At 41.9% G+C, this 27,075-nt stretch overlaps 1 protein-coding gene across 1 annotated transcript in view; it reads left to right on the top strand.

Moving 5' to 3' along the window:
* The first annotated feature begins 2,822 nt into the window (after positions 1-2,822).
* LOC123985195 (LIM homeobox transcription factor 1-beta-like) overlaps positions 2,823-27,075 on the top strand; it is a 27,158-nt gene continuing 2,905 nt past the window's right edge. The window contains exons 1-3 of the mRNA XM_046072637.1: positions 2,823-3,015; positions 3,322-3,388; positions 16,792-16,917. Coding sequence (XP_045928593.1) covers positions 2,823-3,015; positions 3,322-3,388; positions 16,792-16,917 — 386 coding nt within the window. The remainder of the gene's footprint in view (positions 3,016-3,321; positions 3,389-16,791; positions 16,918-27,075) is intronic.

Genomic DNA, 27,075 nt, shown 5'->3' with positions numbered 1-27,075 from the left:
CTCTGGCTCCTAGTCTACTTTTGGAGACTCTAGGAACCACAAGTAACCCTGCATTCTGGGAGCGCAGTGCTCTGGTGGGGTAGTAAGGTACTATGAGCTCTTTAAGATATGAGGGGGTCGGACCATTAAGAGCTTTGTAGGTAAGAAGAGTTTAAATTTCATTCTGGATTTTACAGGGAGCCAATGCAGAGAAGCTAATATGGGAGTATTAAGGCACTTATTCAGGCAGCCTGATTATAAGGAATTGCAATAATTCAGTGTAGAAGTAATGCAAGTGTGGACCTGTTTTTCAGCATAATTTTGAGACAGGATGTGCAATGTGGCAATTAAAGAACATGATCAACGATAACTCAGAGAAACCTTACGGTGGTCAGGCCAGGACTGGTGAACTCTGCTACATTCAGCAGCAGTCCTAGTGTGTAGTGATTTGTTGTCATGTTTAATGATGTGTTAATGTAAAGCGCCCTCTGCGGTCACTGCCTCTGCAGCACAGGCTCCATGCCTCACCTGGAACACACAGCTGGCTGCAGCGCTGTCACATATTTGGCTGCCATCTCTCTTCTGCAGGCATGTGAGAGCATGATAACAACCCTGCTGGTTGACACACAGTGATATGCAGCACCCCTCCCCTCCACAGCCCCACAAGCTTTGGCACACATTGGCTTTGTTTTGTTTCAGGGCTATGTGTTTGGGAATCATCCACTGCTTTCAGCCTGTATACAATCACACTGTCATAGTCAGAAGATGCCCAAAAGGCAATACAACAATCTCCCCTCTCTATTTTTAACTATTGATGCTAAATTGCTCCAAGTGACAAAAGCAGATGTCTTGGCGGGCATGATCAAATGCAGCTTTGCATGATTAATGTGGCCTGCTGGAGCAGATGAAGCCAAACAAGGGTTGACGCCCAACGACGTGAGGATGGAGTGAGCTTTGGAGGCGGTGATCCAGAGAGGTCAGGAAAAAGAGAGATAGAGATAGAGCACCTGTTAGTCAAACACTGCCCCTCTAGTATGACTTTTAACCTCTGCAGGGTGTGTGTGTGTGTGTGTGTGTGTGTGTGTGTGTGCAGGTATATGACTAACACATTACTAGCTCAGAGAAGATCCAGCAAGATTTAGCTGTAGGGCTGAGAGCAGCACAGACATCAGGGTCAGGTATCAGCCTCTACACGCTCACATGGGATGTTCCAGTGATCACTGGGGAGTGCTCAACAGGACCTGGATTAGTTTGAACATCCAGAGACAGAAAAGAGAGTGCATGTCAATTTACATCTGTGAGGTCAAGTCCACAGTATTGTGGAAAATCTGAAAGTGCTATTTCTGTGTCAAATAGGACTCTCTCCACATGAGCCTTTCCACTGGTAAGATTGTGACTGTCGAGATTAAAACGTCAGACCAAAGGAACATGCATTCTCTGCATCATTCTCCTGTTTCACTTTAACAGCTCTTGACAAATAACAAAATTGTGCATTACCTGCTTCATCCGATAATAATATCAACACAGATTTGGGAACACTCAGCACTAAAAACAAGTCTGATGGGACAAAAATCCCATGCACTTTGACCTACTGTACTTACCGTAGGTTTACACACACAGTCTTTCTCTGAATATCAGACTTTCTGTCTACATGAGCAGGTTAACAGTTTTCGGTTCCTGGGAATCAACACATATTAGGGGCTCAATAGGTAGAGTCTACTAATCAGTAGATCGGCAGCTCGATCCTTTGCTCTTCTAGTCTGCATGTCAAAGCGTCCTTGGACAAGATAATGAACACCAAATTGCTCCCGATGGCTGTACATACTACCCAATGGGGACAAATTTTGTCCCCACAGTTAGAGACTGCTTTTTGAGGGTTAAGACTTGGTTTTAGGGTTGAGGTTACATTGGGGTTAAGGTTAGGGTAAGGGGCTATGGAGTGTATTATGTCAATAAGATAATAGAGGAACAAACGTGTGCGGGTGTGTGGATGATTAGTTTCTTTCTGTTGACCTTGCACTGTAGCTTCTGCCATGGGGTGAATGTGACATGTAGTGTAAAGCACTTCGAATGGTCAGAATACTAGAAAGGCACTATGTGCAGTCCATTTACCATTTTGACCCAATGGACTTCTTTGATGTCACTGTGTTGCAAGATTTCAATCAGCTTGGTGCTTATCATTACTGATAGAAATTACGGACAAAAATAAGAAATTCTCTCACCTGGTAGAGCTTGCACACCATACAGCCCGCGGCCCTTTGATGCATGCCATCCACCCTCTCTTTCCCATCAAATGTACTTTATTTGTCACACACACGTACATGTTGCGATATTCATCCTCTGCATTTAACCCATCCCTCAAGGGAGCAGTGGGCAGGCGCTGTGCAGTGCCCAGGGACCAACTTCAGATCTTATGTCAAAGCACTGACTGTAGAAACATGTTTTTGATGGTGGGGGAAACAGGAGGGGAAACCCACACAGACACGGGGAGAACATGCAAACTCCACACAGAAAGGTCGGGGAGACCGGGGTTTGAACCCACCATCTTGCTCTGAGGCCATAGTGCTGTCCACTGGATCACCGTTCCATCCCTAAATTTCCTATTATAACTGTTCAAATAAAGGCAAAAGTCCAAAAAATAACCTTTAAAAAAAGTAAGAAAACAAGACCCTTTAGAATATGTTAAAATTGTCTTTTGAGTAATTGTCTTTCACCGCTGTACTTTGCTGGTAGAAAAACTGCACGTTAAAATTTTGCCAAAACAGTGTGGAAATTCAGAAAGTCTATCATAGCGGTCGATCTGGGGTGATGTTTCACATTAAGGAAGTCACATTGTATTGTTAATGGATAAATATGAGATGGAGACGAGCTCTATTATGAAAGCGTGGAAGCAGCAAGTCTGCATGTGTTACACTGAACCTGAGATGCAGCTCAGCTCGCCAGCAATTAGTGTGGTGGTGTGTGTGGACCTGGCAGCGTTTGTGGACGTGGCAGTGTATGTGGTGGGCTTCAGCCAGGCTTTCTGTGCCGCCCCTGGTTAATGAGGCCTTTATGGAGATAAAGTGGGGGTGCAGGAGAGGAGGACGTGGAGATGATCGCTAGCCAGGGAGACTGGAGCTGGCTGCAGCTGTTAGAAAAGTGAGGGGTGGAGGAGGGGCAGGGGCAGCACTGTGGAAAACAGGATTTCAAAATCCTGATTGGTTGGTGTCAGCCCCACTTACAGGCGTTATTTGGATGGTATAGGCAGAGCTGTGAGGCTTGCGCTGAACCCCTGAGCGACTTCTCAATTAGTGGGCGGCCTAGCGGAACTGCCAGACACTATTGTGTGCCCCCCCCCCCAAGACGCTGCCACACGGCAATCAGATCTCTCCAGTGATCACTGCTGGTCAAGTTATTCTGTGCTGACTTGGTGAGAACATGCTATGATAGAATCCTTTTGTAAACAATCTTTTAGTTAACCATCATGTTTGGGAGCACTGAAGGGAGAACTTATCAGGTTGTTTTTATTGTACAAAAGTGAACATAATGTGATGTTTTTGATATTGCGCTTTCCTTCACGATTATCACAGTATGAGTATGATGCTTTGTGATGGTCGAACCTGAATCTCTGTGATAACACACACCAGCTTGCATAACCAATCATAGTTGTAGTCGCTGTGCTCTGCTGAGATGTAAATGCGGCAATTTTAACAGCCTGATTTATTCATGAGGAAACCCCAGAGAGTAATGCTAATTGTTGGGATTTGGTAGGGCAGGTTTGGTTTTCACAACCACGTGGGTAGCTCCTCACGTGATGATTCAAAATGGCGTGCCGGCCCGCAAAGCTTAAACAAAGGGGCGGACACGTAGTCACTATCCTCACCAAAATGGTGTGAAGCACAAGTGCGTTAAGCCGTCATGCTATCTGTGGGTACTAGATGTAAATGGGTGTGGATGCACATAAGGCGTATTGGTGTGTTTGTGTGTAGGTTAGTAAAGGAAATGAGACAGAGAAAGTCACACAAAGCAAGGTACATAAGATCCTGAGTACCGCCTCAAGAAACAGTAATTGCCCCTTTAACACACAGGAAAGGAAAACAGCATTCAAACATGTTTGATATTCGGAACACCTCCGTGATTGAATTCCTAAATCTGCTCAATTATCCTCTAGTGTGGGGCCAGCATCTTCACCTAGAGAATAAAGGTCATTGCTGAAGCAGGTCTTCTTCTGTAGCAACTGAAGTTGTAGTGGATAGGCAAAGGCAGAAACGAATGCGCTCCCTCTTATTGGTCTGGTGGCATGACTGCACCACAGGAGGCTCCTGCACTGGCATGTGGCTTGTTCAGTAGGAATCCAGGATTTGGATTCAACTTTGAGTGAGACAATGCCTTTTGAGCACAAAAACCATATACAGGCATGTCGTCCCATTAAATGGGTGTCCCATTAAACATAGTCATGCTGCACATTTAATGGGATGAAGCACGCTAATAGCTAATGCTAACCATTTTTACATAAACAAAGTCAAACACCAAACAACTGACTGAGCGTGTAGCAAAACTGCTCTTGATGGTAAGAATAAAAAGCTGTCAAACAATAACAATAAATACAAACTTAAGTTTATACATATAAAACTACTAATTGTGTCTTACCTTTGCTTATTTTATTGGTCCGATGAAGGTCATTTGCATTACATGCGGTACTGCAATAGGCGTTACCACAATTTTCCATTCAATCACACCGTCTTTATCTCCATCTTTTGGCTGACTCATAGTACTGACACCAATGAGCCTTATACCATTCTTTAGCCCTGACTGAGATACGTCACTGTGGGGCCTTTTACTCTCATTTATCTGCCTGTACAGCATCGTGCTCTTCGGTCATATGATTATGGATAAACATTTATTGTGTATATTAAAATTTCAATGTTATTTGTAACATATGGAACTATATGGAAAGGTTACAGTTGTAGTCAAGAAGTAAGAGAAGACATTCAGTTGGATTAACATCAGCAGGGTCTTGGTTATAATGGTGATATTGCCTTTGAAATTTCATACTAGGCAAACATGAAAAATTATAAAAATACATCTCCATTTACTCTGGATTGGTAACAGAAATAGGTTTACTTGCAATGGATTCATATTCCTTGGCTAATGAACTATCAGTGGACACCAGAAATATGCATTTAACCCTAATGGTTGAGGAGGTACCTGATTCATTCTGAGTTTGTTATTTTATGGGTCTGTTATTGAATTTTTTATCTGGGGATAGGGCCCAGGAAAAGAGGTTAATCTCACACTCTGGTGTCATTTAATGGAATCAGAGGGGCTTTGGTGCAGTTTCTTTGTTAATGCTTGAGGCCTCCTTGTTGGAGTAGGCATCTTTATTTCCCATATGTGAGGTCCCAACATAATGCAACATACTGCTGTGCCCTTGGCCAAGGTACACTGAAAAACATGTCACTTAGCAAAGGAATTAACAACTTAATTAAGTGACCTGACAGTGTTGGCAAATCTAGCCCTGCATCACTTTGTCTGTGCTGGCTCATGCGAGAGCTATCAACTTCTACAGAAGGTGCCAAACATACATCTTAAGACTTAATAACCTGAGAACAGTATTAGCTTAACTGTTTTTAAAGCATCATCTCATGTTGTCCCATTGTCCAGGATGTTTGTTCAAGCCAGGATCCAAAAACTGAAAGTAAACAGTCAGGCCAAATCCATACAAAGACTCATTATTGAGAAGACGTCCAATCTGTAATTGGTTTTGGGGGTATAAAAGAATCAATGTGTTGCTGAGGTCATGCCTGCCTCTTGTATATCTGATGTACATGGTGGTTAGAGGCTGGGGGACATAACAGTGACTGCAAAGGGGCTGCTGCTGCATTGATTGCAACTTCCACCAGTTTTCCATACACTTTTAATCTGTGAAATGCTAAAGATGCAATCAAAGCGATCTGAAATCAGAGTCAGAGAAGCGGCCATATGTCAGTCTGGTGATTTCTCAGGCAGCTCTGCTGCATTAAGAAGCCTGATCAATGGGTGGGAGAGCCAAGCCTGCACACCGAGGTGGTGAGCAGCAGAAATCATTATGTCAGCTCACTTCACGACACATCACACAGGCCCAAAAGAAGATCTTAATTTTCTTTCTGCACTGATCATCATGTGATCAGCTTTTGCAGATGGATTGTTAGATTTCTTGGATTTTATAAAATAAAATTAAAGCTGAGTGATGAGTGGGCCCTCGAACCTGCCACACGTCAGGGAAGTGCTGCACCCACAACGTCAATTCCCGAGGTCAATTGACATGGCTCAAAGTTTTCATGAACATGAGACTACACTAAGGAGTGAAATCAAGTCGATCTGGATTTAGCCTCTCCCCTTCTCTCCCTCTCCCTAGTTTGCATGTTATCATGCCTCTCTCTCACTCTGTGTGTTTGTTTGTTTCTCTTCTATGGGGAAATGCTCTTGTCCTCTTGTGTTTTTGTGTGGCCTGTCTTCCTTTCAGGTCTTTATAGTGGAGAAGAGGTGGTATGGCTCAGATCCTACTTAGTGGGCAACACCTGAAGATGCTACATTGTCCTCCTGGATCCATCCCCTTCACTTATGTTTTACAGTCTACATTTTGTGATCTTAATTTGTATAGGCTATTTTATGACCAACATCTATTACATGTCTGTTTTTCCTACAAGAGGGATCCTGTTGCTCTTCTATTTTTCCCTGTTAAAATGGGGTTTTGGGGAGTTTTTCCTTATTGGAAGAAGGCATTGTATTCTTTACATATTGTAAAGCCTCAAATCATTATTTTCATGCATGGGTCACTTCCTGTTGCCAGTAGGTAGTGCAATGACTATAACTCCTAATTGGCATGTAGATGTCCTCAGGCCGGGACTCTTATCAAACATGGCTACCCGCATGTCGAGGCTTGCTGCTGTTGTGGTATCATTGCCGGAGGTCTGACTGAGCACTGAATTTTAATGCATTTTGGACACTGCATGACAGAGTTAAATGTCACTACCTGCGTCTACTATGTAGTGCTACTGAACAGCTGCTAATTATAGGTCATGTTCCAGTATATCAAGTGTGGACCACACTGTGAAAATTTAATGTAAATCACATGATGATTGTCACACAGACGTACATCCTGTTGCCAGTGGGTGTTGTAATAAGTGTATTTGATAATTTGCATGTAGATGTCTCAGGCCTAGACTCCAATATGCAGATTTGACAATGTACACTCAAAGGATTTTTCATTTTCATGACCGTGTGTAGATGAGCAGACATTTTTTTCTCCTTTGTGGAGTCAGTATTGATGGTAAATTATAGTATACAGTATAAAGTTCCAGCCTGTGGGAGTAAGTTACCAACAATGGCAATGTTAGCTCCGCTAGCACTGCAGTATAAAGGTCCACAAAAAGCAACATGAAAAAACTGTACTACTTTGTTGGCCAAAACATAGCACAAGATGCTAAAAATTATGGTCATCTGCCTCTCACTGCCCACGCTAAAATTTACTGCAGCAGAATAATTCAGTTTCTGCTGGTATCAGAGGGCAATTGGCACAAAGACATCACCAGTTGGTGTTTGGTCTTTGTGACTCCGGTTCCCCACCGGGGCTATCTCCTCCGTATGGCTGCAACTGCAGTGGCAGCCTTGGCCTCTCTCCGCTGCCTTTTTGTCTCTGGCTCGATTAAAAATGGCTGACGATCTGAGTCAACATTGTAAAATGTATCCTCATCCATAATATCCTCTGCAGTCATATCTTGGAATGCGAATTTCACTATTGGAAATGTAGCTAACAACACTAGCAAAGAGAGTGGCATCTAAAGCATGCCCCCCGGCTACTCAGAGGCAGAAGCTAGAAATCAAAGCTCAGGTAGCCTGCGTTCTTCCGTGCCACTGTCAAATGAATGCAGGAAGAACTATTCGGCGAACTCTGATTTTTCATTCAATATAGCATGCACTGATTAATTTATTGCTCCAATCGACTGCATTTACCATAAACACTGATTGGACATCCACATAAAATTGTCCGAATTGTCCCTTTAAGATATTGTACTTTCCACTAATTTTCTTGAAGGATAGAGTAAGCCTTTTTTGATGGCAGATTGTTCAGAGATTTTCTCTGATACGTAGCAGATAGGATAATAAGTACGCAACATCCTCGTCTGCACAACACAAACCATAGTAATGTAAATGTAAATATATGTCACATTGTTCTTCCTCTGCAAATAGTTGTATTATTTTTCTCTATTCTTATATTATTCTTATATAACTTGCATTTGTTATTCCAGATTTATTTATTTCTATCTATTTATGTCAACTGTATGTTTGTCTACGTGTAGCACCTTATCACCAAAGTAAATTCCTTGTATGTGTAAAACACTACTATAAAGCTCCTTCTGATTCTGATTCTGAAAAGATATTGCTGCTGACAGTTTGTGACAGTTGGCTTGGAGGCAGAGGTGGGAATATTTATAATATTCCTATCCATGTCAGTGTTTCAACAATGTGTCAATCAGATTTCACCTGATGGGCCATGGGTAATGGCCACATCTTCCAGATGCTGATTTGAGGGTGTAATAACATGCTTCAGCTCTTGGTGTTTCGTAGTGAAATTGTTCAGCTGCACTGCATCCCCTTTCTGTCAAAGATATTTTTGAGACAATTAATTGTTGAAAATGAACCCTGAATAGACATTTGATTTGACCGTTACAAGCTACAAACCAAAACAGGAAGTTGCTTGTTGTGTTTTTTTGCATGTTCTTCCACTAAAGTGGAGTAAGTGTAATATTTCTGAACATATCACTTGTTTTTATAAATTCTCAATCAATTTGTTATGTTTTTCTGTGTCTCTTAAAAGTTCAAATGGCAGAAAATTTGATTCAAAGAAATGCGTGTGTCTACCTCTGCAGCCTACACCTCAGTTTGCGGTTTAATGAGATGGCACATGGATGTTAAAAGCTCTAAAAGCACCCTATAATTGTTATGTTGTGCTTACGAAAGCTTGGCTGCCATTAACCTCCCAACACCACAATTCACTTCACACGTCTAGCAATTACCTCGCCAATAATGCCAGAGCTCGCAAATACGTGTTCTGAAGTTCCTGTAATTAAATTGGGCTTTCACATGTAATCTGAAAATGCTAAGAGGTCAAACAGAGTGCCAATAATCATGAGTGATTGAGTCTGAAGGAGGGTCACACATACTGAAGAGTCTGTTTCTATCCAGCGCTTAATTGTCCTGATGAGAGGGGTTACATTTCCTTAAGGAGAGGTCAAGAGTGGGGTGCCTTTCTTTTGTTTCCCAAAAGCACAGAAGGAATGCCATTGATGGGAAAAATTACAGGCTTTCAATGACAATATAATTTAGCCTGCATTTGAAGCACAGCCTGTATGATTTGGGAAGAAAGCTATTACACAAAGCTCTTAGTAATCTTGTCATTTCTAATAACAAAATAAAGCAACTCTGTCATTAATAAAATTGATGAATTTCTGTATGTTGAGATAAAAGCTAATCAAGAGTTTCACATGACTTTTACTGAAAACACTGTAAAGTCTTCAAAGTTAAATCTGTCTTAAAACGATTTGGTGCCCATATATAATCATAAATGCAACAGGATGTGCCTTGCAATCAAATCAGGAGTGTTCCTTAATTGCTGCCTGACCCATAACATTATTTTACCCTATTACTAAACTAGGTTATTGTTGTTCCCTTTGCTAACAGCCAAATGGAATACAACTGAGCCATCCTGAACAGATAATTGAAATGAAATCTGACCATCGAAGAGGTAATGTTAGCAGTTTAGATTTGACATCACAGCTGACTGTAAAATGCTACTTCCTTACAGTAGGGTTAATTTGTTTCTCAAGTGAGGCAGATGTTAAGGTCACTTCAATTCTATAACATAGTTATGTGGGTTTCGTTCAAATTAAGTCAATCCAATTGATTAGAACTGGAAAATGTGACTGGCATATGCCACGTACACTGTCTAAAATTGGTCACCCAACTAATGCAATATTTTCTTTTGTTTGAGTAAATGTGCGAGTTTTCAGCTCTTTTAGGAAATTATTGATGTTTTCTATGAAACTATGTATTTGCAATTTTTAAAGAATAATATCTTCACTAGGAATAATGGACTTGGGGCTGAGGGCCACAGACAGACAGACAGGGTATGGAAGTCAGAAAGCACTGGGAAGCGAACTAACACATTGTTGGTTTTGGTATTTGGATGATTTTGTTGATCTATATAGTAATAGTATTGATGCCTTGTTTTAGGTGTGCTGTTCTTAAGAAGGTTATTTTCTCTATTAATATTTTCCAAAACTTTCTTGATTCAAGTGCAGCAACCCTGTATAATTCTTTCTTGTTTCAAAATACATTTTTAAAGAAAATGTTCTGCACTTGCACATTTTTGCTTTTCTGACCATTTTGTCTCCATTTTGGACAAAAAACAGGTATTTTCATTTTAACTAGAATTCTTCAGTTCGGTCGCCTGGACACATTTTTTGGACCGTCCCCTCCAGTTGAAATTAGCTAAATTAGCTGTGAAGAGCAATGACTCGTGGGACTGTGCATGTTTGGTGAAGATAATTACAGGGCTAGTGTGCCACAGCCTGGCACCCAGTTTGGGATTGCAGGTGGGTTGGCGTAGAGAAGTGCCTATCGAACTGCACATCTGGCTCCTGCAGGGCTCAAAAACTTTCATTACACCCTCTTCAAAATGGACCCAAATACAGCACTGCCAAAAACTGTGCTGAAAGCCTTTTACTTTGTTTTGAGTACACTTGTTTTCTTGTTTAAGGAACTTGGGTAAAACTTGAGCATGAATTATGTGATGTTACGAGTAGATTTGAGAGAAGGGGTTAAGGTTTACATAAAAGGGTAAGACAGGGTTTGCTTTTGAAAAAAATTAATTTCAAAAGATTTGTCAACGCACTCACTTTGGATAAAGCTACAATTTGATGATAGTAGCGTAGGACATGATTGCCCCCAGTAGTTTATCTCTTCTCACAGTTTCAGAGATGTGTGATGTAGAATGGTGAGTGTTATTCGACCTTTTCAAGGAGTTTTTATAGGACCTAATTAGGTAGCACTCTGTGGCTGCTCTTCAGGCTGACAGTTTAGGGGAATGTTCCTCTGTATGTTCGGCAGTCTTTCACAAAGCAGGCCATAATTCATCATTAGGATATCAGAGTCCAGGTGCAGATGAGAACTGATAGAGCCCGCAGTCAGGCAAGTCGGGGCACTCAAGGAGGAAAATCTTATCCCAGGGACAATTCCCAGGTCAAGCCTGTGGTAATTGAAATAATTTTGCCCCTAGAGTTGTTTAATCACTGACAACCATACATGCAGGGGGGTGGCAAAATTGAGGAATGCACAAGTCTAATTACATCTGCCACCCTTAATTGTCTCCCCTACCCTGACTGCCACAGTGTACATCAACTCCTCCGATTTTCTATTCCGTTTCTCTTGTCGTGCTCATGACAAGATGTTCTTGAGATGAAGCATTAACAGGCAAACCATATCAACAATTTCTTGCCTCTCTTGTCCCTTTTATGGAATTATTCTTGGTTGCACTTCCAAGCTTCTCCTCACTGTGATTAAATTCCAAGTGGGACACCAGTGTGGATCATCAAATGGACAAAGCACAGTCCCATTAAAAAAGCCTATGTTGAGATGCAACAAATCATTTGTCTGTTATTAACCCTGAGCCTGTAATTATGTAGATTGCCATAGATTTTCCCTGGGTGCCTGAAAGTGAGATCCTGGGGTTGTTCTCAGCATGGCAGGCGGACGAGGGAATGGTCGTGCATTACTGAACTTGCCACATTCATCATGTTGACTGATGGCCCAGGGAGTTAGTCCCCGGGTCCCGGTGGTTAATGTAGTGGGTAATTAACTGTCATTTGCCTAGTAATAGGCCAATGATCAATGGTTTGTGAGGAAACAAATTCTAATCCGGCAGCTGATGAATGCATGCTGAGGCTGAAGCAATTGAAGTGGTGGGAGGGATGGAAGAGATGGGGGTTGGAGGAGGGAAGAGGAGAGCAAAGCCGCCACTGGAATTTCAAACACCGACTCGAGGCCCTGGTGCTGTCACTGTCCTCTCTTCTCCAAAATGGATTAACCCAAAAAAACTTAATTTGTTGCCTTCGATGGTGCTGGATATCTAGTCAGGTGAATGATGGGGTAGTTGATTGATCCTCTTGACCAAAGTTTGTTCATTACGCAGCCTTTAGCAATTAGTTTTAAAGGAATGTTTCACCTAAATAACATAAAAATGTCTATTCACTCTAGTAGCATCTGTTCATGCAGATGGCAGGTTTTGTCTGTTCAGGTGTTGAGATATCTGTCTCTTAAGATTTCTGCCTCTACCTCAATGGAGTGTAGGCGAATGGACTTCAGTTTGTGGTGGTCACAGCATTGAAAATTGCCCAGAAACAGTGTGTCACCTCAACGTGTAATTTTGAATTATTCAACAGTATATGGCAGCTACAACCGAAGGATCATCAATCCACCAATATTTCTATATAAATAATTAAAAAAGATTAAAGCCTATAAAATTATCAACAAACATCTTAACCTGCCCCGCGACCCGATCCCGGATAAGCGGATGAAGATGGATGGATGGATGGATCTTAACCTGGCCAAACATGTCCTAGATGTTTTCTTCCAGCTGTGAACGAGCATGTGTCTGTTTTTCTTCACCGATTGAGCTGTGATTTTTTTGAGTGAGTTTCAAAGCGGTGATACAGCAACTTTTTGTCTGATGTGATTCAGTGCTTACTTACTTTTTAAAGATGCTTGAGTTTGGTTTGTCTGTAGCCGTATGTTGTCTGAAATATGAAATATTTATATTATAACATAAAATTGCATATATATTCAGAGATGAGGCTTTGGAAAATCACTCCAGCATCAGAAGTCTTTGGCTTTGTACATTATCTATGGCTTCATGTGTATATTCTTGGTTAATGCATTTATTTTCTACACCATAGGGGGTCATTGGATTTTGGATTTAGCTTGACAAAGCTGAGAAAAAGAACTGGCATGACACCACTCCTGTATTCTCTAAATGGGGCGGGGGCTCCACACTCAGATTGGGTTTTGGGGTCCACTGGGCTAAAGCCTTGTGGAATAATTTAATTGGTGTCTGTTTTTCTCTCATCAAATGGGTACCACTGAGCCGTACCAGGCTGTAATGCACAGTGAATGCCTTTTGACTGAAACAAGGTACTGGGCACCGACTGCCTCTCTTCTCTTTCAAATTCAGATTTGAGTAAAGCATGAATTTTAATTTCATGTTGTATCCTCATCCTCTTTAAATATACATGCTATTTTGTCAGCCATGGATGTGAGTGTATGTCAAGCCTGCTATTCCACTTATGTTATTCTGTTTTTTGGGGGTTTTTTGTCAGCAGACCCACAGTTAGCAGCTTTCTAGATATGGCAGACAGCTGTACCATTGTCATCCTGAGAGAGATGCATTAGAAATGTATATATTTATTACCAATTATAAGTCCCAGGCACACAATGCCTCTAAACCTCCTCTGATTGTGTTGAAGCTTGTGCTTTTGAATTCATTATAACCAAACCACGCTTAATTTGCCTCCTCCCTTGAGAGCCATTAGTATCTGTGGCATCAAACTGGCGGAGCGGTGAAAGACGAGTGGCAGGTACACTCCATCCATCTTCCCTTCCCGCAGGGTGAGCCGATTTCAAAAGTGTTTGCCACACAAGAACCCAGCGAGCTAGACGCTGGCAGTGCCACAGATGCAGTTTGGGTATATCTCTAAAGACTGTTATCAACATCTCCACTTCTTCAGCTCAGCTAGTCAGAGACACTAAAAAGATTGTTTGATTTGAGGAGGCATTGTACAGCATGTATTGTTCCCATAAGTTTGCTTGGGAGGTGGTGTTTAATCATTTAAAGCACCAGAAGGTACAAGACTTTTTTTTTAAATGAAATGTTATTGAGTGGGTCTTTTACATGGATTCCATTTCCTTACCAAGAAAAATCAATATATGTATCGGCTGAAAAATATCCTTCAAAGTAGAATTTCTCTTTCCCAGACTCCAATAACTCTGTTTGGTAGAATCCATGAAAATGTCCACGAAAGGGACTTTTTTTAGGGGGGGACCACAACATTGCTTAATATAACTGCCTCTGTAACTCTTACTCCTGATCCTGTCATGATCAAAAACTACACACAGTATCGCTGCTACAGGCAAAGCTACTCTGACATACCTGTGCTAACAGTGAATGACTTCAAATTGTTGCCATACTGGGAAAACATGCCATGCCATGAATGTTAGGGTGACGTCTTGTTAGCCCACTGTAATAACTTATATATTCATTGCTGTTATTCAAATTTAAATCTTTAATCCATATTATTATTTAATTTCTGTGTAATGTCTGTATCATTATTATGTTTTTTGTTTTGACATTTTTACCATCTTAGGAACTCATGCTGACATTTATCTCACCAGGTCAGAATACATATCTTGGTGCCAGATCTATCTTATTCTTCTGGCCTCTGCACAGCACTAACATTGTTTAGCTGTTTTAGCCATGGAGCATGACTAAAAATATGGGCAAGTTAAACCATTACCCAATTGTTTTCTTTATTCTGTGTGTTTCCACAGTGTGCAAACCTTTTACTAGTTTTGTTGGTGGTCTCATTCTGGCTTTTTAAGTTGTCACTTCACTTCAGCACTTCAACCTCGGAGGAAAGTAGTGGTCTTATTTATTGATTCAAGTGCCTACCGGATGGGAGGCATACACAAAGTGGTGTGACAGCCCTTTTCAACAGCGCAGGCCACCTTAAATTTGCAAGAGATGAGAGAAAAGCATGGACAGACACGGCGAACAGTGAAACAGAACACTGCTTTGATTCAAGCTGACAGGCACAAAGCTTAAAACATCACTTTTTTACACAAATACCTTCCACCATTTATAATCCAGAGCCTTGAGTGCATGCAGTCGGATTCAGGTTACAGACAAGGACATTCACCCCTGCACAGTGAGAGGTGGCGGCATTGTGACTCTTTGTCATAAGATGCCATACAAAGTGCTACTGTTATGCTCAAATGCTTGTTATCGCATACTAAATATAATTTTTTTCCTCTTTATTTTTTTAGAGAAATTACTCAGCTTTGAGAAATCTCAGAAGGCCTTCCAGCAAATGTACATTTGTGCAGAAAAGAGAAAGGACAAGAGATACCACAAATGTATCTAAATTTAGATTGCTCAAAGGAAAATAATGATAATTCTTTTAATTAACTCAGCACTAATCCATCGAATTGTCCCTCTTTGTTTTTAACCACCCACCATGTTGCAAGAGATATCCTTCATTGTCTCAAGGTGTGTTGACAGTGGATCTTAATTTTGTAGGTATTCATGAGGGCACAATCTATCTGCTTCCTTTGCCTCTGGGAAACATACTTTCTGAAGGTTAATAAACAACCCTGCATATCTCAAGCCCTGAGATCATTTATCAGATTGCGATCTCTTACAGACTCTGAGAGTGGCATGCCGTTTTATCATTTTAACAACGACAGCTAAAAGTGCCTCAAGAAGTCTGCTTAATAGGTTATTTTGTTATATGATTTCGTTATCAGATATTTTTTCCCTTGCTACTCTAGTCTTGGTCTCTGTGTAGTAGCAGCCCTGAATCCCTAATGAATACTCACATTAATGTTCCCGGAGCAAGAAATAATAGGGTCCTCCCGGGGCAGTAGTGCTACCCATGTCCCATCTATATCTATGGCACAAGCTGCGGCCCTGCTATTTTTTACTGTGCTACTGTAGCCCGGCTCTGTGCAACCTATTTTTGTGACTGATTCAGAGACCCTGTTTCAGCAGCTTCTCTTATTATGTTTATCATAATCTCTTAGATAGCTGTCACTCTTATTCTCAGAGTCACCAAGAAGCAGCAGAAGCAGTCAGTCTGTTTGGTGTAGTTCCAGTTATAATGGGGAGCAAGGGTGGAGATAGTGGTGGGTTGAGTCAAAATTGTTCAAAAGTTCAAATGTGTACAAATTCTAAACCCAAAATAATATAATAAAATAACTACATTTCATCCACTGCGGCATGGTATCTTGGAAAAGGAAATGGTGTTTAATTGTTGTCCCTAAAATATTTAGGAAAAAAGGCAGCGCTGAAAAAGATACCTTATGTCATGATCATTTTTATTGGTTTTATTTCAAACTAATGCATGACAAATGATAAATCCTGTATGACAGCAGTGACATTTCTTATTAAATGATATATCATGCAATCAACAGTCAGTGAGAAAACAATTAAACCTGTACCCCCAGGAAAGGATCCCTAAGACCAACTCGTGCAAATCTAAAGTAAATAAATAAGTAAAATAAAATACTAAAACACTAAAACACGAAAATATGAAAATAAAAAGTACTATGGAATATGAAATGTCACTTTAGTCTGATTAGACTGAAACTGTGATGGTGGAGTATTTTAAGACAGCTGTATATATGATTAAAAAAATGGGATTGATTACTGTCAGGTGAGAAAGTCATTCCTGTACACAAGTAAGCCTGGGAGGTGTTGAGCCTAGTTTAGCACAAAGGCTGAAAGCAGTGGGAAACTGCTAGCCTAATTCCTTCCAAGAAAGCTTTTTTACTGATGGTTCTTAGTTGTTACATTTGTTTTTCTTCACAGGTCCACCCGATCATGGAACCTGCTAACCTGGACTGACTACCAGGAATTCCTTAGTCAGACTAGGTTAGCAGTTTCCCCGTGGTTCCAGTCCTTGAAAGCTATTACATCATATCTTACTTACATCATATCTTCTTTGTGTGTGGGTGGCTCAGGTTGTTTGGTGTAACGGGCAACTGCGCAGCTTGCAGCAAGCTAATTCCAGCCTTCGAGATGGTCATGAGGGCCAAGGAGAATGTCTACCACCTGGACTGCTTTGCATGCCAGCTCTGCAATCAGAGGTGAGTGATTGGACCACATTCCTACTCCTCTCTCATACCTGCGTTTATACAGACTGTTGGCCAAGTTACAGCATAGTGAATTTAAAGTGTTGTTGACAGCTGATAGTAGCGTAGAGTTACAGGTGCAGTTATATGTCCATCCCATCAGTCTTCATTACTGGGCCTCCACCTGCATCCTGTAGACAGGATGTGGTCTGAGCTTTCAGGACAATGCTGCTTACCACAGCATCAAAGGAGAGGGAGCGGTTTGGAGGCATTGAACTCAGTGAAAGAAAAACTCGTCTTTAATAAACGCCATTTTCACCCTCACTGAACCTCTATGGTACCCAATGAGTTTATTATGTACACTGGTACAATTTATAGCAATCCAATACAACAGCTCTGCAATATGTTCTGTCTCTCATGTATTTGAGTCCATAGTTAGTGGTGGTGGATTAAACTGTAATAATTGGTGCTTCTAATGTTTAGTCCACCCATTTACATACATGCAGTGAGTATTATAGTAACAATATGAACTGGTGCTGAAGTTTCACAGAAAGAATGTAGGCCAGGGGCTGACTGTGAACATATCAGGCATGTTTGTCTTATTATTATTAATATTATTATTAATAATATTATTATTATTATTATTATTATTATTATTATTATTATTATTATTAATAATAATAATAATAATAATAATAATAATAATAATAATAATAATAATTAGGCTATTACCATTATTATTATCATATGCAGCCATTTTGCTACAATTACGCTTCACTCAACTGCTGCGACTGTGTTTTGCGACCTGACCTTTCTTATCTCAGTGAGAGGAAAGAATTTAAAAAGTTGCGTGGCGCTGCAGGGAGCCCCCAGCTGCAGTAGTGCATGGATCATGCATGATATTCATCCAGCCAGAGGGAACAATCACAAACCGTTCACAGCGCGTCAGTTATACTAGCAACACAACCCATCGGAGAGAGAGGGGTGGACCAGGGACAGGAGATCGCGGAGTGACGTCTGGCCTGCTGTGGACGGTCGGTGATCGTTCCCTCTGGCTGGATGAAGTCTGATGCTCCGCATGATCCATGATGATAGAGAAATACAGAGATTAATGGCAATAATGCATGCTGTCAATATTTTAGAGACCCCCCAAAATATCACAAATCATGCTTTTAAGGGAGCTGATGTCTTATTGGGTCCCCCATAGTTCGCACCCTGAGCCTTACCTAGCCCTACCAGCTGCATCCCCTTGCCTCCAAGTATCTCCCCAAGGATTAAGGGTAGTTCGCATGTGTCTGTAGTCTTTCGGTCAGTCTACCATCAAAGGCATCCAAGGTATGCAAGTAGTTATACTTGACAGAATTAGTTGTGTGAAGTTGTGTGCATGATACAACTCATCCCCTAAAACGTCAATCGGAAAGAGGGTTTCAGATGCTATATCAGAGCCCACAAATTCTTTGTTGAATTTTGTTATTGTCTTGACATACATAAATGACCCCCCAGGATAGTTATAGTATGAGAACCTTGCAGGAACATCCTCTGAACATTGAGGAGATCCATGTTCCCAAACAATTGTCATGTTACTATTATGGAACACTGTGGAGACTTTCTGGGAACATTCTTGAATATTATCAAAGGTTTTTTGAAGGTTACAAAAACACTATCAAACAGAAAACCTTTGGGGAACATCAGGAAGGTTAGGTGTTGGCTAGGTCCTGTATTTCTCTGACCTATTTTCCCAAACTCAGCTTTGTTGCAAATGCATAGACACAAGCACCCACATGCAATACACACACACAAACCAGACCCATTGCGCATGCTGAAGAAAAAGGACCTGGTTGCACACAATTAGCACTTGGTTATTGTCTTGCCACTCCAGCCGGCTGCACCAGACAGCCTCTCCTAATGGAAGAATTCAGCTAATCTTCATCAGCCAGGCCCAGGCAGGCCAACTCTTCTCTCCTACATTAAAGCTCATTTAAGCACAAGAAAATCTTTCTTTTTACATTAGGCCAGCTGATGAACTATTGAATAAAATTGTCGTTAGTGTGTTTCACACAGTCCGCTGTGGCCTTGCAAGCACTGTTCAGATGCCCATCACAATTTCACAGAGGCCTGGCCAAGATTTATGGTGTGGCACTGGCTTTAATTGGAGCTGTTCCTCAGCTCTGGTTTTTGTTTTCTTTTTTGTTTCTAGGTAGAGCTGTTGGGGAAGACGTGTTGGGGGATATATTTGCCTTTGCAGGAATATAAATATAAAAGATTATTCTGTTTGCCATTAGTGCACATCCTAGGAAAGGCAGTGTCCAAAAAGTAATTGAAATAAAGAATGACAACATATTTCAATGGGTATGTAAACCCTGATGCACAAATTATCATTGTTATTCCCTTTTTCTGTCTGATCCCTCTGCAAACATGAGACTATATTCAAGTCAGCCAACTAGCTGGCTGTCGATCTGTTTTGGAGTTTACCGACACAGTAAGATTTTATCTTTGAATTAATGCTTTTTCAGTGATGAATACAACATTACTAAATAAGTCTAATCTAAGTTTGTTTCTCAGCATGTATATCCAGATTAATGGAATGACCTTTTACACATTTTCTAAGCCTCAGTCTGAGATCTATCAGGAGATTTTCACTCAAGATTCCCTGAATAGTTTCTCAGTGGCTTGTTGCAGCTGGCCTGGAAGTGGGCTCCTTTTCTTTGTCTGGCATACAGATCTGCCGCCTTGTTCATCTACACCAGCTCTGTCTCTTGTTTCCCAATCTCAAACAAACATGAAAGCACCCATCGACCCCCTCCCCCCACGGGCCCTTCAATATAGCAATCTAATCCATCTCACAAATGGCCCAAAGATTTCTCTACGGAACATCGTCAGAAAATGTGAAATCTGATAAACAGAGCAGGCAATTGCGAGGTCAGCAGGGGTCACGCAGTGTAATTATCCAGCGCTCCTGCAGGTCAGCCGCAGCCCATGTTGCCGTTTGAAGGTTGAATTGCTATAATCAAGTATGAATACAGCCACCCCCACCACACACACATGTACTTGCTTATGCATCTATCCACGGAATCAGTTGCTTTGTGGGTACTTCCCACAGAGCAAGAACAGGGAACTTGAAGCCAGTGATTATTCTGATTTTATCAGGGACTCACTGCAGGACTCTGGTCATTGCCATGCTAAGCTATTAAGGGCCTTGCTTAAGTTATAGGCCAGTTAGTGTAGGGCAGAGATAGAAAGACTGGCCCGTTAGCTGAGAGTGGACATGTCACTGTGATCATGACCTGCAACCGCTTCCTTGTTCTTTGTCATCATCACTATCAAATTGGCAGCAATCTCTTGCTTGCCACGAAAGAAGCACTGAGAGCTGAACCTGCTTCAGGAATAAAATAAATGGAAAAGGCTCACCAGTTATCTTACTTGTGTATCTGCCAGAGAGCAAAAGCCTTTTTCCCCCTCTTTCTTTGCTCTGTGCATGACTTTGAAATGGTATCAAGCTGAGGGGAGTGAATAGCTCCTGTCTCTGGTCTATCAGTGAAAATATAGGATCCTACATTGACTCTGATTGCTCATGTCTGTACCCTTACTCTGTTAAACTGGACATAAATCTACCCGTCGTGACCTTCCCATCAGCCAGACCTGTTATTTTCCCTACCTGAGCTGGGGGAAGGTGGTGCCGTGGTCTTAAAGCCGAAGGGATATGGTGCTGGTTATGAGGAGAGGGGGTGTTGGTGAGGGTGGAGGTGTTGGGAATAAGGGCAGAGATATGAGACTCCATCCAGCAAGCAGTTAGCCACAGATCAGCCCTGGGGGACAGCTAATCGATGGGGCTGTCGTCCAGCCTCATCATCTAGCCAGTGCTGGCCCAATTTCCCCCTGATGAGCTGGAGGCCACAGCCTAGGGAGGCTGGAGGAAGGTTAGAGTAGAGGGGAGCGGAGGAGAGCAGAATTGGTGACAGTGCAGGGGAAGGTCAGTGCTGATAAGGGAAGAAGCTCCATACTGGAGCATTGGATGGAGAGACTTGACACAATTGGGTGCAGCACAACTGAGCTCAGCCACTGGTGCCTTGTATGTCATGAGTTAGGCTTGTTAGACAAGGGCCTAATAGCCTATAAGCGACACAGTTGTCACATTGTGTATGATTGGTGTTGAGAACTCAGAGCTTGTGCAGCCAGCATATTTCAACTACCACTTCCTGCCCTATTGGAGGGGGGGGGGATCACAATTTAGTAAGTTAATTTAAAAAACACATTTTCTACAAATAAATGCCAGTTTTTCTCTGCTCATGGAGATGACATAATAGTGTTTCAACCAATAGCTGGTTTATACATTTTCAACATTCTAAAGATCCTCACTGTGTAATGTCAGAGGCCACATCCTTGCGGCTGTATTGAGATTTTAAATTTTATATTTGCAGTAGTTATGTGTGTCATATTAAATTGGATGGTTGGAATATGAGTGCTCTATTTATGAAGGTGTTTCTGTGACATTTTAAAAGGGAGAATCTGTAGTTTTTCATCCGTTTGTGGCCGCGTTGTTTGATTATCAATTGATTTGTCAGTGGTACAAAAATGTGACATCTGTGAGCGCTGAACAGAGAGAATAGAAGACCAGAGCATTTTAAAACAAAACTGCAGAACAGGTGGAGACAAAAAAATGTAATCTCATCCTTTCCAGATGTGAAATTATATTCTCTATATTACATTCCCTTAAGAAAACTCATCTTCAGCGTGTCCTTGTGCTGCTGCTGTCTGATTGCCCAGCAGCAATCTGCCATATAAGATTTACAACATGCTGTTGCAATTAAGCATCAGTGTCATAGGGCCAAGTGTTTCCGAACCTGTGTGCATCCTAACAGTAATTAGATTTGGTGCAGTTGAGACTATTTTCTCTCTTTGACAATCTCCCTGTTTCTTCATTTGAGTGGAAAGTGAATACTCTAGTTAACACGGGCCTCCAAGGCAAATTGCTGGCATCACAATGCATCTTTTAAATGTGTGCCTGTGGAAGCCATTCTTTCTCTTCCTCCTACAACAAGAGGTCTCTGAAGACTCATTAGTCACAGTCACCTCTAAGTAAAGGAAGGAAGATGGAGGTAAGAAAGTGAAGGCAGTACAGGGAAAGAGGAAGACAGCGGGAGCAGAATCTGACTGACTGTAAAGTTAGAAACCATGATATGATTGCACACAATAACATGAATACAACTGTATAGTAACTATACTTGTAGTAACAGATGTGATGTTATGGGAGGCCTCCTTTAATGAATATAGATAGCTCCTATGAGTATTGAGCTCACACAGTAAAATGTATTTACATGTACAGATAGGTGACAAAACAAAGGAAAAACCTGAAGGTGGAGAAACAAATAAATGAAAGCAGATGTTTCCAAACAGGGCATGGTTTGATGAGTGTCTTACAGATGTGAACCATTAGCTATGGCCTTGACAGTCACCAGTCACCAGATCTCGACCTAACTGAACACCAATTTCAGATTTTGGAGCAGCACAGTGAGGCATGACTGGGCTCCAAATGAACAAGTTCCTTTGATGTGTTATCTGAAAACGTCTAAAGCACAACTCCAGACTAACTTTCTCCACTAGTAGCACTGGTGATTGGCTACTATCAACTGTCAACTGAAATTTTGAGGGGCACCAGCAAAAAATTTAGTAGGACCGCAAATCAGTATGCAACTCCCTGGGGCCTAAATTCTGCAGAGGCCATGTAGACCATTTGCCATTGCCACACAGTCACACTTGACACCACTGTGATGTTAGCTGAGATGCTAATTTTAGCAAACGAAAAAACAGGCTCAAAACAAAATGTACATACCAGAAAACATGAACAGCCCTCTCCTTAGAGTATCTTTCAATACAATCGAACACTGAATAAGACATTTTTAGGTGACCAAAATGAAACTTAATGAACTGAAAACACACTGTGAAAGGGTCAAAGCTCCTAGATGAAAACACAGACAGCACCCCAAAAACAAGTTCTCGGCTAGTTAAACGTGTACAGTACAGTGGATACGATTCAACTTTATCTATGTATTGACAGGTCACTATGGTAGCATATTGTCAATTACAAGGTAACCACACCATAAAGCACACCCTGCTTTATGGTCTAGTTTCTTCTAAATGGGACCACAATTTACTAAATGAACATCATGCTGTATTGAAGAAGACTTGAAACTAAAAATTGAGACCATAAACTCATTAGGAAAGTCTTTAGTGAGCAAGAAAATCACGTGAGAGGTGCAATCAGACTTCTTTTTGCAACCATTGGAGTCACCCCTGCTGGCCATTAGAAAGAATGCAGGTTTAAGGCACTTTCACATTAGGTCTGAAAAGTGAAGCCAGAGGTTTGGAAAAAATGTATCTGAATCCGAATTACCGGATTTTCAGATGTGTAGGTTATTGTATTGTAAGACACAAGTAACTAATAAAAATTAAGAATGGGTCAGCAGGATTAAGGTGTCAGTTTCTAATGAGTCATTAGGGCATAACAAAACAAAATACCTTCTCCCAAACAGAATCTTCGAACCTTTGGACAATTTCTGAAAAATATATATATATATTTTTTTCATTTGTAGGGCCCCCTTGTGGTCGAGTTGAATGAATGTTTTAGGGTATGTTTCGGTTTTTATGTGGACCTATCTGGTGAGTTTTGTGATGGTTGGCCCAATGTTTGCTGACTTTGGTCTATTTATGTGCTGAGCCACTCCACTTTGCAAGTTCATTGGTCAATATTTCGAAAACGAAATGAGATATTAACAACCTTTACACAACTTTAGATAAGCTATCTACCAAAAAGTTGGTATAAATCAGAGGTGAGGAATGAAATGTCACTTACATGACACACCTTGAATGACCTCAATGACCCCCCTCATTTGCATAATGAAGCAGAAATGCATAATGAAATGTATAAAGAAAACAAAGAAATAAATAAGTTTGGGTAAATAAATATGGGTTAAAGGTTAATAATCCATAAATATAATACATTTAAAAATGAATACGTTAATGAGTAAATAAAATGGAAAATGAAAGGAGAAAGTAAATAAATGAGGTATTAATACAAGGGTAAATAAAAACAGAAGCAAATTTAGGCAAATATAAATTTAAGTCCTTTTTAAATTAATTAATGCCTAGATTTATTTTATTAGATTTTTTTGGTGCATTTAATCGTGTATTATTTTATTTGTTGAGTGATCTATTTATTTTCTTTCGATTTTGGCTGTTTTGGTCCTCAAACATATTGCTGTCAGTGTGGAAAGGCCTTTGAACTGCCATAAAACAATATAATTTTCCACTGAAAAACGGGCTGTGGGTGATAAGCTCCTCAAATCTGGCTAAAGCACTCTTCATTGCAGGTTTTATAGACTTATCCTGTTGAAGCTAACAAAACTAAATTGTATCCTTATTTATTATATTAGCAATGACCAACACACATTAGCTGCTATTCAGATATTTAGTTAAAGTCCAGTAGCAGCAAATCAATAAATCAGCATTCTCTAATAGAGAGTGATACAGAAGATGTACTAGGTAATTTTTTTTAAGAAAGTGGAAATACTAGGGCAACACAAAGTCCTTTATTAGACACGCCTGTGATGGGCCCAGTGTAAAATCCACATAATTGGTGCACAGATGTCACATATGCTGTTGACATTTCACCGAGCAGAAACAATTTGGCCATGTGAAATAAATGGAGAGGAGGGGGAGCTGTGAGAAGAGAGTGAGGAGGAAAAAGAGGATGACAAAGAGGGAAAGAGACAGTATTACTAGAGAGGATGTAAAAAGAATAAAGGGAGATAAAGTTAAAGTGGGAGTGGGCTTGGGTACAGTAAAGACAGACATTAATAGATTCTGGGAGAGAATGAGTCATTTTAACAGGACATTTTATTAGAGTGGATAAGACCATTACATGAAACACAGCTCTGCCAGATGAATGAAATGAGTTGTCTATGTTAGTTTGGTAATAAAGGTGTGCGAGCAACCTGCCATTAACCACATTAGATATGTTCTGAACATGAGTGGGCAATGTTCAAAGCTTCTATTGCTGAAGCCGCAGCGGGAAGCTGTGGTCTCAAGGTCTTAGGTGCCTCAGGGGGCGGTAACCCTCGAACACAGTGGTGGACACCGGTGGTCAAGGAAGCTGTCCGACTGAAGAAGGAGGCCTTCCGGGATTTATTGTCTCGGAGGAGTCCGGAGGCGGGTGTGGGAGAAGTTCGGAGAAGACATGGAGAAGGACTTTCGGTCGGCACCAAAGTGCTTCTGGAGAACTGTCCGCCACCTCAGGAGGGGGAGGCGGGGAACTGTCCAAGCTGTGAACAGTAAGAATGGGACCCTTGGACCCAGTGGAACAACTGACCAGCTCTTTACTCTCACAATGATCCTGGAGTGGGCTTGGGAATATGCCCATCCAGTCTACATGTGCTTTGTAGATCTGGAGAACGCACATGACTGGGTCCCCCGGGAGATACTGTGGGAGGATTATGGGGTGAGGGGGGCCTTTCTCAGGGCTATCCAATCCCTGTACATCCAAAGCAAGAGCTGTGTCCGAGTACTTGGCAGTAAGTCGGATTCTTTCCAGGTGAGGGTTGGCCTTCGCCAGGGCTGCGCTTTGTCACCAGTCCTGTTTGTGATATTCATGGGCAGGATATCGAGGCGTAGTCATGGTGTGAAGGGGTTGCGGTTCGGCTTGGGATCTCGTCACTGCTTTTTGCGGATGATGTGGTCCTGATGGCATCATCGGTCCGTGACCTTCAGCGCTTCGCAGTTCGCAGCAGAGTGTGAAGCGGTTGGGATGAGGATAAGCACCTCTAAATCTGTGGCCATGGTTCTCAGCAGGAAACCGGTGGAGTGCCAACTCCAGGTAGGGAATGAGTCCTTACCCCAAGTGAAGGAGTTCAAGTACCTCGGGGTCTTGTTCACAAGTGAGGGGAGATTGTAGCAGGAGATTGGCCGGAGAATCAGAGCAGTGGGGGCAGTATTGCACTCACTTTACCGCACCGTTGTGATGAAAAGAGAGCTGAGCCGTAAGGCAAAGCTCTCGATCTACCGGTCAATTTTCATTCCTACCCTCACCTATTGTCATGAAGGCTGGTTCCTGACTGAAAGAACGAGATCACGGGTACAAGCGGCCGAAATGGGTTTTTCTCAGGCTGGTGGCTGGTGTCTCCCTTAGAGATAGGGTGAGAAGTTCGGCAATCCGCAAGGAGCTCAGACTAGAGCCGCTGCTCCTTTGCGTCGAAAGGAGCCAGTTGAGGTGGTTTGGGCATCTGGTGAGGTGTGAGGTGAGATGTTCCAGGTACGTCCAGCTGGGAGGAGGCCTCGGGGAAGACCCAGGACTAGGTGGAGAGATAATATCTCCACACTAGCCTGGGAACGCCTCGGGATCCTCCAGTCAGAGCTGGTTAATGTGGCTCGGGAAAGAGAAGTTTGGGGTCCCCTGCTGGAGCTGCTGCACCCACGACCCGATCCCGGATAAGCGGATGAAGATGGATGTGAGAAAATTCAGCTGTTAAAAAACACTAGCTTGTTAAAGCTGATTTTATGAGCAAAGTCAGCCTTTTACTGTCTCTTATGTCTGGGCATTAATGGGCATAGCTTTAGAAATTTCTCGCTGAAAGGAGGCTCTACAGTTTCCTTGAAAATAGGAAGAGTCGACAAGGGCACTTCTGACAGTACTGAGAAGTTTGGCAGGATGGCATCCCCAAGATTTGCATGGAATCACCTACTGTGCCTACTGTCCATCACTGAAATGTTCATGAATTTAAAAAACACAGTGTGCAGGTTTACACGATATTTAATTCAAAACAAGTGTCCGCTCTTTCGCCAAACATTTGGCTTTATTTTCAGAAACACACCATGCTCACACTTTTTGGTATGTTGTGCCAGTACCTACGGTTTATTTGAATCCTGCTAATTGGTCCCAAATCGATGCAACAAATTATGCTCTCAATCTGCCCTGTAGCCCGAAACAAATGCTACAAACAGCCCATGCTCGTCAGGTATCTGAGCTCCATCCACTATGTGCAGCTCCCAGCACTGAACTCAGCAAACTTAACATTGAGGGAAGTCAAATGAGGCTCACTGCCCCCCCCCCCCCCCCCCCCCCCCCCCCCCCCCCCCCCCCCCCCCCCCCCCCCCCCCCCCGCCCCCCCCCCCCCTCCCCCC

Source organism: Micropterus dolomieu, linkage group LG16, assembly GCF_021292245.1.
Source record: "Micropterus dolomieu isolate WLL.071019.BEF.003 ecotype Adirondacks linkage group LG16, ASM2129224v1, whole genome shotgun sequence".
Taxonomy (NCBI): Eukaryota; Metazoa; Chordata; class Actinopteri; order Centrarchiformes; family Centrarchidae; genus Micropterus; species Micropterus dolomieu.
This window is presented reverse-complemented; position numbering and strand designations above follow the sequence as displayed.